General features: G+C 35.9%; 2 protein-coding genes across 3 annotated transcripts in view; both read right to left on the bottom strand.

Annotated features, from left to right (window-relative positions):
* Positions 1 to 10018, bottom strand: part of wkd (TBC1 domain family member whacked) — an 81142-nt gene extending 71124 nt beyond the window's left edge. Inside the window, exons 1-2 of one of the 2 annotated variants that reach the window (XM_069828007.1) lie at positions 9907 to 10018; positions 9098 to 9248 (exon numbers count right to left, since the gene is read on the bottom strand). In XM_069828007.1, coding sequence (XP_069684108.1) covers positions 9098 to 9234 — 137 coding nt within the window. In that variant the 5' untranslated portion in view covers positions 9235 to 9248; positions 9907 to 10018. Of the gene's footprint in view, positions 1 to 9097; positions 9249 to 9702 lie in introns of both variants that reach the window. The other variant, XM_069828006.1, reaches the window with a different exon arrangement.
* A 136-nt stretch (positions 10019 to 10154) lies between these two features.
* LOC138701280 (mitochondrial fission process protein 1) lies at positions 10155 to 14013 on the bottom strand. The gene is made up of 3 exons (XM_069828009.1): positions 13734 to 14013; positions 13047 to 13174; positions 10155 to 12928 (listed from the first exon to the last, which is right to left on the bottom strand). Exons 1-3 carry the CDS (start codon positions 13777 to 13779, stop codon positions 12635 to 12637), a joined length of 468 nt encoding a protein of 155 aa, XP_069684110.1. The 5' UTR covers positions 13780 to 14013; the 3' UTR covers positions 10155 to 12634.
* Positions 14014 to 15576: the final 1563 nt, after the last annotated feature.

Raw genomic sequence — 15576 nt, 5'->3', positions numbered from 1 at the left:
GATATTGTAAAATTACCCACAAAATTTGTTCACAAACCAATAAGCCCAGCTGAAAGATAAGCATAACTTAACTTTATTTTTACTTTTTACAATGTTATTTTTTTCATTTAGGAGCATTTAATTAGGAATTCCACTTCACTTACTATTTCACATTCAAACTTTTGCTTCAGTAGCTAAATCTGCCGCATCGTGTGTGTCCTTCAATTATGAATCACTTTACTCAATTGTATTAACAGTTCTGGTTGTTGAAAAATATAGATTTGTTATTGTTTACATTGGTTCTTCTTTTTGGCTCATGTCGAACAGGGATTTGTGTTTAATCATACTAATATATCGTCCTCATTAGTGAAGAAATTGCAGAAAGATTTCTGTTTTACCGCCATTCTGGTATGTACGATGTATAAATCACTTGTCATTATGATTTAATTCATCACCTACTGTAATTTTACAATTGTTTTCTCGGCGATGATCGCCATGTTTTTGCTCCAAGGCAAATGCCGACGATGTTCGTCGAGCCCAGCGACGTTCGTTGACGTTCATCGCCGTAAAGAAGCCATGCACATTCAAATCAACGGGACAGAATCCCAGCGAAGATCGCCGTAGCCAAACCGTAGCTTAAGGATCCAACCAGTCTTCGGACTGTTGACTAACCATAACCACATATTTCATCACATACCTACTGTACATAACATAATATTAATTCATTCATAGTTTTCTGTCAAAGGACAGTCCACTGCAAGCCTAGCATTCTCCAATCTTTCCTATTTTCTGCCTTCCTCCTTGTCTCCACATATATATTTTTTAAATTTTACTTTGTTATTTAACGACACTGTATCAACTACGAGGTTATTTAGCGTCGATGGGATTGGTGATAACGAGATGATATTTGGCGAGATGAGGCCGAGGATTCGCCATAGATTACCTGACATTTGCCTTATGGTTGGGGAAAACCTCGGAAAAAACCCAACCAGATAATTAGCCCAAGCGGGACTCGAACGCAACTCCGGATCGGCAGGCAAGCGCTTTAGCCGACTGAGCTACGCCGGTAGCTGTCTTCGCATATGATCCATATTATCTATTATCCGGTATCTTCTTCTGCCCCGAACTCTACACCATTCCTTCCAGTGCGTCCTTCAGCAGACAGTTTCTTCACAGCCTGTGACCCATCCTATTCCCTTTCCTCTTCCTGATCAGTTTCAACATTATTCTTCCCCCCCCCCCCCAATTCTTTCTAGCACACCTTCATTTCTTATTGTCTGTTCATTCACATGCTCCATTCTTCTTCATATCCACATTTCAAATGCTTCTAGTTGTTTCTCTTTACTTCGTCGTAATATCCATGTTTCTACCCCATACAATGCCACACTTCACATAAAACAGTTCATTAGTCGCTTCCTTTGTCATTGATATCCTCCTTTTAACTCCCTGGCAGCAGCTCATGTCATTACTCACCATAATGCCCATAATTTCTGACTCTCTATAATCTTTTCGCTGTAAGAAAAATCCCAACATAAACAATAGCACGTGACTGAAGTGAGGCTTCATTGGCCGCTGTTTGGCGCCATAGATTCTCAGTACGTGTTCCCGCCTACTGATGTACATTCTGTTCTATGTTAAACATTTCCCGTTACTCGTCAAGTAGGCCTAACCTCACTACTATGCATTCGTTGGCTTGGGAAACATTTACTTTGTAATTACTCTAATTAAAACTCACTTTAACTTATTATATACATTAAGGACTATTTCTTTTTCTCCATTTTTGAGAGGGTTTCCACTCTTATGTGGAGGATGCATAAGCCATACTTCAGTACTACGTGCTTACGTGAACAACTACGAGCTCAAGTGACGCCAGCTTGTTACAAGAACAGACTATCTCGCTATTACTGTTAGTATTCATCCGCGTTCATAGTACATAACAAAATATAAAAGTAGCTTTTCTTTTACATAGCGTTTTACATGTAAGTGAAGTTATATGTTTCATCGTATTTAACAACTAGAATTCAATTTTTTATTTTCAAATAATACAAGATTATGGTTTCCAAATACGAACTATATTTCCCTGTGTCATGTGAGTGTTTCGACGGGGAGCCAATCACGGGTATGACAGCAACGTGCTTATGTTTACATTAGGATTTTTCTTACAGCGAAACCAGTATAGGAATAGTACTAACGATGTACCCTTATTCAGTGTAGGTGTGTATAATTTGTTTTAGAATCATTTTAATGTTCATCTGATGTAACAGTGACCTAGACCTATTGTCTATTCTCATCATCAGATCATACTAGTAACACTGAATAATATAAGTTATGAAGTGTCATGAAATAAAATAAGCAAATAAAAGTAAAATAAGTAACCTCAACATCTGCAACGAGCAGAATGCATTAGTGAGTTCCACCATTACCTTATTGTGAACTTATCACTACATAGGTACATGTTTACATTCTCTCACGCACCCGTGGAAAAACATGCAATTTCAGGACAAGTGAGAGTAGTGGGAAGCTCCGATAAAAGACCATTGTGCTAGTCCTGACATATCTTGTGAGAGTTAAACAACATCTCATATACAGACAGCTTCAACTAGTCCAGCGATTTTAATCAAAACCATTATTTACAGATGCTACGCCAGGGAGACGATAGTGTTGTTGAGGCCACATACTGTAGAGTGCTACGTTATGTACGCGATGTCTGCCATATAAAGTGGCCACACTGTTTTTACGAAATTCTTCTGTCTACCGGTTGCAGCTATGAGACAAGAATACTTCCCACTCAATTAAAACAGTTCATATCATAGCTCCATGATAGTCAGTCAATCGCGCTGTATTTTAGGTTAGTGTCTAAGGAAAGCAGATAAAAAAATTCAAAATCAAAATATTCTTTTTTTTAAGTCAGGAAAAAAAAATACTAACTACGAAGTGATCTGTTGAAAATAGACATTTACACCATGAAAAGTTGGTCAACGACAAAATTTTTTATTTTTCACTTTAGATAGGGGGTCAAAGCGAGGGAAATGTTGAGAATAAGCGGAAATTACCGGTACTTTAAAAAGTTGCCGCAACTCAAAATCTTTACTGGTTTCCGATTTACAGCGAGTTAAACAAACTAATGTTTTTCCTTTGAGGACAATATTCTGCATACAGAGTGACAAACTTTAGACTGTTAATGGCGGATTTTCATGTGAAATCTTCGAGCTCGTTTCAAATCTGTTCACGAAATATTTCCAACGCTTAGGGTTTTTGAGTTAATCATGAGTTTAGCAGTAAAGCAAGTGTAGGCCTACAGCTTCAAATACTTGGGGTGTACTATAAGCAGTACCATGAGCTGCTGCCAGGAAGTCAATGGCCAAGGAAGCTTTTAATAAAAAAAGAGCATCTTCTGCGGACCTCTGGAGAAAGAACTAAGAAAGAGACTAATGAAGTGCTTTGTGTGGAGTGTAGCATTGAATGGGGGCAGAAACATGGACATTACGACGAAGTGAAGAGAAGCGGTTGGAAGCACTTTTAATGTGCATATGGAGAAGAATGAAGCATGTAAAATGGGCAGACAGAATAAGAAATGAACCTGTGTTGGAAAAAGTGGGTGAAGAAAGAATGATGCTGAAACTGATCAGGAAGAGGGAAAGGAATTGGTTGGGTCACTGGCTGCCTACTGAAGAATGCACTGGAAGGAATGGTGAACGAGCGAAGAGTTGAGGCAGAAGAAAATATCAAATAATAAGCGACATTAAGATATATGGATCATATGCGGAGACTAAGAGGAAGATAGAAAATAGGAAGGACTGGAGAATGCTGAGTTTGCAGTGAAAGACCTGCCCTTGGGCAGAACACAATGAATGAATTACATAAATAACATTCATGCTGATTGAACATTACTTCGAAATTCAGAAGAATGAAGAATATCATAGTGATGTTTCAATTTATTATTATTATTATTATTATTATTATTATTATTATTATTATAATACAGTAGTTTTTGATGAAATAATAATAGTAATGATTTACGTAAAATGTATTCAAGCAAGACAAAACAAGAGTTGATATTACAAAACAAACTATAAAATAATGCAAGGATTATCAAAAGTACTATAACAAAATAAAGGTCACCATTTTTACATACATCATCAGTGGGATACATACCCCTGTGGGTACACGTACCATAGATTGAATACAACTGTACTAGACTATATTTGGTATATTTGTAGTCTTCTTTGTATCATAGTTTTACTACTAGTTGAGTGTTAAGAGAAAGCTCTATAGCAGTGGTTTTATTTTTTTATTTTTATTTTATTGGGTTATTTTACGACGCTGTATCAACATCTAGGTTATTTAGCGTCTGAATGATATGAAGGTGATAATGCCGGTGAAATGAGTCCGGGGTCCAGCACCGAAAGTTACCCAGCATTTGCTCATGTTGGGTTGAGGGAAAACCCCGGAAAAAACCTCAACCAGGTAACTTGCCCCGACCGGGATTCGAACCCGGGCCACCTGGTTTCGCAGCCAGACGCGCTGACCGTTACTCCACAGGTGTGGACTATAGCAGTGGTCGTCAGCATCAACTGAAATGGGTAATGGGTAAGCAGTGTATCGCAATATACACCGACGTGCAGAAGGGAGAGGCAGAAAGCATACCCACTAGCAGCCATGGATGCACGACAGTGCAGTCTCTTATCCGAGGGTGCACTGTGCTGATGACTGCTGCTCTATGACGTGGCCTTAACTCTCTCATTATAGCAGATTTTGAGTAAATATCTTCCGCTGTACATACTGTATACTGATTGACGGCATGGGAAAGACCACTTACCTCTAAATGTAATAACTTACATGTTCAAAAAGTGTATTTTCGTGAAAATATAAAAAAAAAAATGGTATTTCGGTGAAAATATTTAAACAGATTTTATATAGCAACATAACATTTTCTCATTAACGATCATTGTAAACATCTTTTGAACATCTAAGGTGAATGTGCTTCACAGTTTGAAAACCATTAGTTAGTATTAGTAGGTAACTATACTGTCAAAAAATCTGAAAGTTAGAATTTATAAAACAGTTATATTACCGGTTGTTCTGTATGGTTGTGAAACTTGGACTCTCACTCTGAGAGAGGAACATAAGTTAAGGGTGTTTGAGAATAAGATGCTTAGGAAAATATTTGGGGCTAAGCAGGATGAAGTTACAGGAGAATGGAGAAAGTTACACAACGCAGAACTGCACGCATTGTATTCTTCACCTGACATAATTACGAACATTAAATCCAGACGTTTGAGATGGGCAGGGCATGTAGCACGTATGGGCGAATCCAGAAATGCATATAGAGCGTTAGATGGGAGACCTGAGGGAAAAAGACCTTTGGGGAGGCCGAGACGTAGATGGGAGGATAATATTGAACTGGATTTGAGGAAGGTGGGATATGATGATAGAGACTGGATTAATCTTGCACAGGATAGGGACCGATGGAGGGGCTTATGTGAGGGCGGCAATGAACCTTCGGGTTCCTTAAAAGTCATTTGTAAGTAAGTAAGTAAGGTAACTCTACTTTTTATTTTTCCTTTCAAAGGACGAGTGGCCCGAAGACTAGCATTGCAACCTCTTCTGATGGGCTTATTGTGCCTTATCCTATACCGGGAATGGTTTTTGAAATCCGAACAGTCATGATTTTGTAGATATCGCAATTTAGCTGTTAGGTGTCATCTGTCAATTCAGCTTAAATGTCTTAAGGCCTTCCACACCTCGAAAGCAATCTATGACTCCTCAGATAGATGCTATATGAATGTAATTCAAAATATAGAGCTATCATTTTACACGGGCTCACTTTCAGCGACATCAGAGTCGCGGACACACACTGCTAGCCTGCTGACACTCCAGTCCCCACATGGGCAGCAGACTATGGAATGATGCGTGACACAGAAACATTCTTGTGCATCAAGATAAATCACGTGAACGGACAAGGTTAAATTAGCATCATTATTCATCATCACCATTATTAACAACACAGCTTGAGCCTTTTGCCCAGTTCCGTCCCCTCTAGAATTGCTGACTCCACGGTTGTCTCAGACAACTCACATTTCTTCTCCCTCGTGAAATATACCAGTACTGAAAAACTTTCTTTGGGATGCAGACTTCTTCCATCATGTCCAAGTATTCCTTCCATTTCTTTGATAATCTTCTATGCATTGTATAATTCCTTCAATCTGTAGTTCTTTCCTGATAACCTCACTTCATTTTGTGTTCAGTTAATGATATTCCTGCCACTAAACGTAAAAACCTCATATCAGAAGTTTCCACTGTCCGTTACTCAGGAGAAGACGAGCGGAAAGAATGTGACCTTCTTGACTATCGCTGTTGATTATTATAAACATCGCTCAGATAAGCATCCCAGTAGCCAGGTTATTACTTGTACAGGAAACATGAGTAACAGTGCGTATGGAAATCAAAGCTAAGTTGAATAGAAGGAGACCTAATGTTTCCGCTTACTACAGTACAAATATTGCACATGTTGTCGTACGTTATCCGTTCACATCCCTTCCTCCTCAGTCCGCTCTCGTCTTCTCCTGAGTCACCGACAGTACTGTGCTCCAACCACGAGAAAGTCTTTCCGGAATGAAACGCAGGGGGGTGATGCTATGAATGAATGTTGATGTCATAAGGTCACACACGTGGGTACTCGTTTCTCTATTGGCTAGCTCTCACAGCACAAACAATAACATTGGCACACACATGTTTATACTACTCTAGTTACAAAATTAGATCACTGTTAATCTCCTGGTCTTTTAATCTCTCCATACATAAGCAGGAGAGCACATGGTTTTTAAACTGACGTTGTAACGATAATGTTATCTACTTCGCTCCAATAGATGACGCAATAGTAAGCACATTCCTTTCACGGTTGATCTCCTGGTTGGAGAACAGTACGTGCCTACTATGTTTACCTTTATTGATAATTAATATCTGAAAAATTTTCAGTGTTTACTGAATAAACAAATACAGAACCACCTTCAGTTACAAGCCAGAGCATTCGTATGTTTGGCAACATTGAGCAGAGGTCAAGACGGAGGCAGGATAGAGTAAGAGATTTGAAAGCAGTATTGCCATAATAGTGCTTACTCATTTCTTTCCTTGTAACTGTTTCATTATTACTTTATGCACAAACGTAGGTGTATATATGATCAAGATTCAGAGTATCCATATATGTAATTTATTACAGTTTCCAAAATGGTGTTTTATTTGAATCAATTCGTTATACTTCAGAATACTTACTGCATAAGTACACCAAAAACTGCGATTTCAAAAATGCTTTATACATACTATATAATCTTTATGGGATTCCCTATTTTCTCTTTGTATGTTTCTAAATCATTTGTGCTTTTGTTCAGGATCAAATGGAAACCTAAATGTTGTGACCTAACCGACTGTTTGGCACTATAGTTGCTGCAACATAGGCTATAGGAACACAACACTTCCTGCACATCTAAAATATTTAAAGAAAAGCAGGATATTGGATGAGATAATACTGAAATGTATTCGATATCCTGGGCCATTCATGATACAATAACATAAAGCAGCAAAACATTGTCATTATGCTAGTTACAAATTGGTTATTTTATTGGAACGACTCACAAAGCCTGCTATAACTTAATGTCAAACTATCTATAGTTTGTAGATGTGCACAATGATGATTTTTCTGATTAAGTCCATACTGAACTGAATGGGATTATACACCATGAAATACGAAAGACCTATCACGTCTGTAAGATTTTATAATGAATGGATATGAACGCTATTTGTTCAAGTTCGTACAACAAATTTTGAATTGAAAGAAGTTCTCAAAAGCGTGCGTGCTCCTGAGCACTTTTTTACTCACATGACGAGAACATCAAATGTCAAGCAATAGGTTGAGAACGCCTGCTCTGAATGATGTTCTGGCTGATATGTACATCTATTATCGAGCAGTACATCTCATCTGACAATGTATGTGAGAGGAAAAATTGGACGGTGATTAGCAATAGTGATCCAAGCGCCAAAAACCTGTTTCGAGATCCTGGCCATTGAAATAATTTTTTTTTTAATAAAACATTTTATGCAAGAAGTATTAGAACATTCATACTATTACAAAAAAAATAGATCAAATAATACCAAAAAAGTCTAACTGATTTTTAATAAGAGACCAGCAGTTGAATTAATAAGCTTATTTCAAAGCAAAATAAATAAATTTTATGCAATAAACGAATTTTTGCTTATAAATAGTAGCAAAATTCAGATATCGCATTCCTGATTTTTTTCCGAATTAAATTAGCCTGCCATCAACAGATCTGTGCAAATTAATATCTTTTTTTTTTTTTTTTTTTTTTTTTTTAATTGTCGGTTGGTCTATTATTGCGTAACTCCGTCCAATTGTTTGTATGCATCTGAAGTCTGATTAGTGTAATATAGCCTATAGCTAATCGGCAATGCATGCAATGGAAGGGGAAAGGAACTGGCCACCCTACTGTCTCCTGGCCTAGCAGCCTCATAAGTGGCACCATGTTGGTATCACTTGTGAGGTTCGAATCTGTCTTCGGACAGTTGACTAAACAACCTTTTTTTTTTTCTTCTTCTTATATCATTCTTTCATATGTATAAGATGTCAAATAAGTTAGTTACAAATAAAAGATTTCAAGAACCTATATTGTTGTACCTAAGTACCTTTCTTAACATTTGGACCTATAACGGTGAAACTAAAATGCTAAAAAGAGCAGATTTGTCTGCGTTTGCGGAATGCGCATCATCATGCTTACAAAAGGGCACTTTTCAGTGTCAATAATTTATTTTGTGTGCACAAGGTTGGAATTTTGAAGTAAGAAACGGAAGAAATTCATGTTCTGAAATTTATCCGAAACTAATTCTGGAGAACCTGCACTTTGTGTCGTATAGAAGGACAAATTTTACAGTTGAGCCCTAATTCTTATGCCTGTGTATCAAATTCAATTTATATCAAACTGTTATATTAATTCTAAGATTTACAATTCCTATAGAATCAAAATACTGTACTTCGATACTAAATTTAAAAAATACAAGTCCTGCAATGATTTAAATATGGTCAACATCAGTATAAAAATTTACTTACGGATCAGCTGTGTATTGTGAACCACCAAGAAATCCATGACGATCTGGTACAGTTGAAATTACAGATCCATTATGCACCGCACTACTCGCTTCAGAACCTGTATCATCGTCGTCTGCTTGATCTTGATATGATGCCATCGTAACATCACATCCTGAATACAAGGGCAGTTCACACTAAGAACTCTCCCTCTTGTAATAAAATTATACTTAAACACCTTTCCCATTATTTCACAAGCAACAAGTTAACTAAATTATACCAAGGCACCAGCACAAGTAATGAAGTAGCCTACATAGCCAATGACAAAACACTTTGATAGCTGGATGTATAAGACGTGTTATGAATATTTCATCCAATTAACTTCTAGGAAAAGGTTAATAAAGGTTAGGGAAATCTGCAATGGACCACATTTGAAGGCAACGTGCCAAGAATTGCGTCACCAGTCTAACATCAATTACTTCACCGCCCAAACGAGACAAGCCTACGCGTAATGTCACTTCACAGAAAGAATAACAAACGTAATTATCGCATATGGACCGATAAAACATAAACATCGTAACATACACAATTACTCAATAACAAATAATTATATATGTATCCACTTTTACCTGAAATAACACTCGGAAAACTGTTTTATGACAAAGTTCTAGTCGTTACATACATTTTAATCGAAACTGCCCTGCAATACTAAGAATGGTAAACTTTCACGAGACTTAACAGTCATTTATCTTTCAGTAAAATAAATTTAAAATCTGACGTTTGTTCACTCCTTCGAACTAGAAAAATACAACGTTATCCTACACTTATCGTACCTTCTAACTTCACGACACGATGGCATCGAAAACACCACCCCCCACTAACGCCCCCAGAACCGAAAATGGAAACTTCGACCAATCACGATGTATTATGCCGGATGCTTTCCATTACAACTTCCTCCGACCTCCGACTTGCAGAGCTGTCTGGGAGAAGCGACGACAAATGAAACTAAATGAAAACCGCCATTTTCAAACTTCATAATCAATTTATTTATTTGGTCTAGTGTAGCTTACAAATTAATTAATTTTATTCAGAAATATACATTTAATATTTCATACAACATAAATTTTAAAACTTAAATATCAGTTAACAATGTGCATTTATTCACAAAAGAGCCATAAAAATATTTATATAAACATCCTGAGCAAGTAAGAATAGGCAAGGTGATGGAAAATATTCATTTGCCGTGAAGAGAAGTTCAAAACCTGGCGATCTTACAACATGCCACTGCAAAATCTTTCCCTTTGCTTCAGCTGAATTTGGAGAGGAGCTTTGATGCTTATTTTTAATCACAATGTAACACAAATTAAATAAACATTCGAATGGAAATGTTTCCTAATTTGACTATTCAAATATCAAGCGTGTATATTAAAACCAGTGTTTTGTATAGGGAACTAATTACAGCGTAATGGAATCTGTAATCTCGATTTTTATCTTTATGTAGTTAAAATGAAGGAAATTCCTGCCACTATACATAGGATTCTTACAATATGTAGCCTACTTTCCTTGCTGCCTTTTAATTATTCAGATCTAACATCTCTTATTAAGAGTACTATTTCTATATCGTCAGAAAAAGGCAAAAGTGAAAGTTCTGATTAAATAAGTGCTTCAGCAGTCAATCACAGTATCAATACAAAAGACTTGAATAGAATACGATTGGGCAATTTCTTTTAGGCACATAAGTTCTGAAGATCTCAGTGGCTTTAATATTGTCTAGCCCATGGATGAGCAACTCGTGCTCACGAAATGCTATTTAAAAAAAAAAAAAAAAAAAAAAAACCTTGAAAGAAAGACAGATGGAGCCAGTCGCAGCAGTTACAAGTTGTTTGTAGTTTCGCTACAGAAGCATTTCACTGCCATGGTGCGCTCTAGCGGTTCATGCACATGGTCATAATATCTACTCCATGATTTAATTTTCAGAATGACGCACGGCACAATAATTATAGTAATTTTAGACAGACTGTACCTAAGCACACATAACAAAATTATATTATTTTCTAGCTTTGTAAATTAGTTTAGTACTGAAAACACAAATTGAATACAATCTTTTAAAGATACAACAAACATAGCTGCAACACTTATTTATTATTACTACCGTATTTGTTAATATTTCTTATTATATGTCCTATTTGAAACCTAGAACGCGAGAATTAACAAGTCTTTATACACTAAAGAGTATTCCTCTGTTCTCAGAAAGATAATAGCGTGTATTCGGAAACAATCACAAATTCAAGGAAGTAATTTTTTACATGTCACGGCAAGTGAAATAAATTTAGTTCTGAGCTCTTCCTGTACATTGAGAGCTTTTACAATTCTTCCTTGTATTAAACAAGTACATACAATATATATCGACGCAAAGAGTATATTTGGAAATTCTGACTTGGGTAGCATTATGAACAGTTCGATTCCTGATTTCGCTGGAATCTGGGTGGCGTGCTATTCTGTAGATTTATCAATTCAAGCTACAAACTTTCAGGATCTTCTATCGGCTGTAAGCCAAAAGGATTTCAGAAAAATCTCGATTCCTTGTCAATTGTCACTGTTTCTCCAAACTTACCAATGAATTCTGCTGTAGGTCTTGAAGTAGGATCTTATATTTGATAAGCAAATTTTCTTATCACTCTTCAAGATAGTTATAGACAAGGAAAGTGAAGTTGTATATGTTCTACATAACATTGCCACATTTCAAATTTATCCATAAATGCTCTTAGCTAGTCGATCATATGTCGTGCAATTCTGTACTTTGCACACACAAAGTGCTAACGATATTTGATATCATTCTCACCTTGTTGATATCCCATTTTTACCTTTAGCTGTTCTAAAGCAGATCTGGACAGTATTTCATTACTAAATTTACATTTTAATCCAAGTGTCGATTATGAATACCATCCTAAAACCTTCACTGTGTTTATTTGTAACATAAAATGTCACGCGTAAGAAAGTGTAATAGAACATAATAAAGTTTTACCTCCCTTCTTAATAAAAAAAAAAATCTTTCTCTTTCCACTCATCACTAAAGGGAAATGATTTGATTGAATTATATTGTTTTTACTTAAAATGAGCCGCCACTTACTGCAGATGTGAATGAAGTTGGGTCTTGCAAGAACCGCATACAGACACTACAGCTAGTACAGAGTCTGTTCTACCTGCACTGAGGTTGTGTTGACAATTTGAGAGCACGAGTTGCCCACCTATTTAGCCTATTTAGTTAACACTAAACAGTCTTTTTATAACATGATGCAGTTAACAAGAAGTTTTATTTTCTACTCAGTGACTACAATATAATCTTTGCTTGTGAAACCTTCAAGATACTATTCAAACTAAAGTTACATTCAAAATCAGAATTCATGTATCATTTTTAAATTTTCAGTGATTACCGTTTCATCTCATATACCATTATTAACTGAATTAATCAGACTCTCAGTATGCCTTATCCTTTTACAATATTCACACACTACCGCATTATTGCATAAATTACATGCAACAAGTAGTATTTTATTACTGTCATGAACGAGATCCTACAGCCTTTCTGAAGGTTTCATCCATTACGTAATCAACAAACATGTCTATTGGTTTTACTATAAATGGGATGCATGCAAGACCTATTCCAGTTGTTACCCATTTACGAGTTATAGGTGGAAGCTTAGTTGTCCTCCCTAATGTATACAATGATAATGCACATATTCTGTTAATGGTAATGCCAGGTATTATTATAGAAGCGAAACTCTGCCAGATTAGCGTATCGACTGCTGCAGTCAAAACTTGACGATTTCTTGCACTCTCACTTACAAATGGTCGCTGTGAAAATAAAATTTATACAACATACATTTATTAATAAGTAGAACTCAAAAGTAAATCATAAAGTTTAGTGACAGATTCATGCAATGTGAATACTGATATTCTACACAAAACAGACCTTATACATTTTGCGTGTCTTGTCCATAGTGTCTGTCAACACATATGCACTGGATATTCCATAACTCAGACGGACCCAGTTGACGTGAATCAAGGGTCTGAATGCTTCTCCAACCTCATTGGCATATCCTACATTCATGGGAACATTTCAATAAATTGTTTTCTTAATAGTAAAATGTAACAGTAGTAACAGCTTACCTTCAGACATACATTTTTATTAGTAATTAAATGAAATGCGCATAACGTGCATAGTTCATACATTTTAATAACATAAAAAAAAAAAAAACTGAGATCATGAGTGGAAGCAACACATTCTCAAGATGCACAGGAATTTACACCTAATATATTACTGTTCAGGCTTAATCTGTGATATGATAAAACAGAGTAAAATGGATTAGATAAAAAAAAAATTATTTTAACATTCTGAACATATACGCAAACAGATTTTGGCAGAATGTTTGCATAAATATCCAAATATCTATATAAACAAATATAAAAGTAAAAGATAATAATAATAATAATAATAATAATAATAATAATAATAAATTCATAGAAGTTCAGCTTTACTCGATTGCTAATAGGCTATATTATTCTGTAACGATAATAATAGGTTCTATGTTATCGAAGAAATAACATTAAATAAAAAGAAATGCACAAGTATAATTCATTAATTTTAAACGACATTTACCTAAAAGTCTCACAGGGGTGTCTCTATATAAATCTTTCTCTGACATTATCTTGCCTGAAATATAATACGTATACGTAACTTGACAGATTCTCTTCTTCCAATATTATATAGGTTACACGCCAATGACACTAATTTTGTTTGTAATTTCTCGGATGTTTTTCTAAACTAAAAACAAATTTCTACAGATCTTGCTCTTCTGCTTTTTTCTCCTATTTCATATTTCTTCCAAAGTGATAAACAAACTGTCATAGGTTAACTAACAAAAACACACTCAGTTACAGATAACCAACCTCATGTTGGGAAATTTAATTTCCCCTAAACAGAGCTACCAATAGTCTGCCATTAACAACGATTTTCTTTTGATTCACTATGCAGTATGCACAGACTGTATAGAAGACCACAGACTACAAAGTCACAGCACATTGCATTATATTCCTCAACCCCCGATGACATTGTTATAGTTTATATTTATTTATATATATATAATAAATAACTAAAAATAATAATAAAGACGAACATAAAATCCATTCTTTAGTTATATTTGCAATGTTTTTTTTTTTAGGTACATTACAAGACCTAAATACAAAGTTCTCTCAAATTTCCACTTAAAAATTGTATCAATGTATTCAACGAGATCTTGAGTTGGAGCATGGTTAACGACGAAAAAGCCACAGAGTTGGGCCCAGTGATGTACGCGAGAAGGAGGGGGGAGGGAGAAGTTGAGGAATTCATGGAGTGGCGGCCGAGGCAATATAACTTGAGAATGTGAAGCGATAGAACGTGCGAAGTGGTGTCAAAAGATTCGTAGCCAATAAGGCTAGAATCTGAATTGAACATTAAGTTAAATTGGAAAAATTCGCGAGTGCAGGTGAAAGGAGAAAATTCACTTTGTCGAAGCATATGCAGTGCAAATGGGAACAAGCGTATAAGGTACTATGCAAATTCTTGGAGTGTACTATAAGCAATAATATATTCTGCTGCCAAGAAGTAAAAGGAGGATAGCAATGGCCAAGGAAGCTTTTAATAGGAAAAGGAGCATCTTCTGCGGACCTCTGGAAAAAGAACTAAGGAAGATATTAGTGAAGTGTTTGTATGGAGTATGGCATTGTATGTGCCAGAAACATGGAAATTACAACAAAGTGAAGAGAAGCGAATAGAAGCAGTTGACATGTGGATATGGAGAAGAATGGAGCGTGTGAAATGGACAGACAGAATAATAAATGAAGCTGTGTTGGAAAGAGTGGGTGAAGAAAGAATGATGCTGAAACTGATCAGAAAGACGAAAAGGAATTGATTGGATCACTGGCTGAGAAGAAACTGCCTACTGAAAGATGCACTGGAAGGAATGGTGAATGGGAGAAGAGTTAGGGGCAGAAGAAGATTTCAGATGATGGACGACATTAAGATATATGTACCATATAAGGAGACAAAGAGGAAGGTAGAAAATAGGAAAGATTGGAGAAAGCTGTGTTTGCAGTGAAAGACCTGCCCTTGGACAGAACACTGAATGAATGAACACTTTTTCAGTTTCATTATGAAAAATACAACAAAAAAGGTAGAATGCCATTCTCGTTTTCCACCAGTACTTCTTTTTTATACATATATGCTATGCATATGTTCAGTTTAAGCCTGTGAAAAGCATCTCATTATTATAGGATTAGCATTCCTTGTCATAAAAACGTTTGTTACACATCACTGAACCATAGGTTTTGTGAGCAATTTTCTTATTCAGATTATGTCATTCATGTACAGTATGTCTTGTTAAGAATTACTATAGTAATATCGTTTGCAACATGACTAAGAAACTGAACTGTAAAACGAATAAAAACATTAATATATTGTA

Source organism: Periplaneta americana, chromosome 6 (genome assembly GCF_040183065.1).
Source record: "Periplaneta americana isolate PAMFEO1 chromosome 6, P.americana_PAMFEO1_priV1, whole genome shotgun sequence".
Classification (NCBI taxonomy): Eukaryota; Metazoa; Arthropoda; class Insecta; order Blattodea; family Blattidae; genus Periplaneta; species Periplaneta americana.
The sequence above is the reverse complement of the archived record's forward strand: the minus strand, read 5'-3'. Positions and strand labels throughout refer to the sequence as shown.

Excerpts from the sequence above, each read along its gene's own strand:
- LOC138701280 (XM_069828009.1), bottom strand. The coding sequence starts at position 13,779 with ATGTCAGAGAAAGATTTATATAGAGACACCCCTGTGAGACTTTTAG. Across the intron at positions 13,175-13,733 it reads CACCCCTGTGAGACTTTTAG|GATATGCCAATGAGGTTGGA; the intron begins GTAAATGTCGTT and ends CCATGAATGTAG. Across the intron at positions 12,929-13,046 it reads AGACACGCAAAATGTATAAG|CGACCATTTGTAAGTGAGAG; the intron begins GTCTGTTTTGTG and ends TTATTTTCACAG.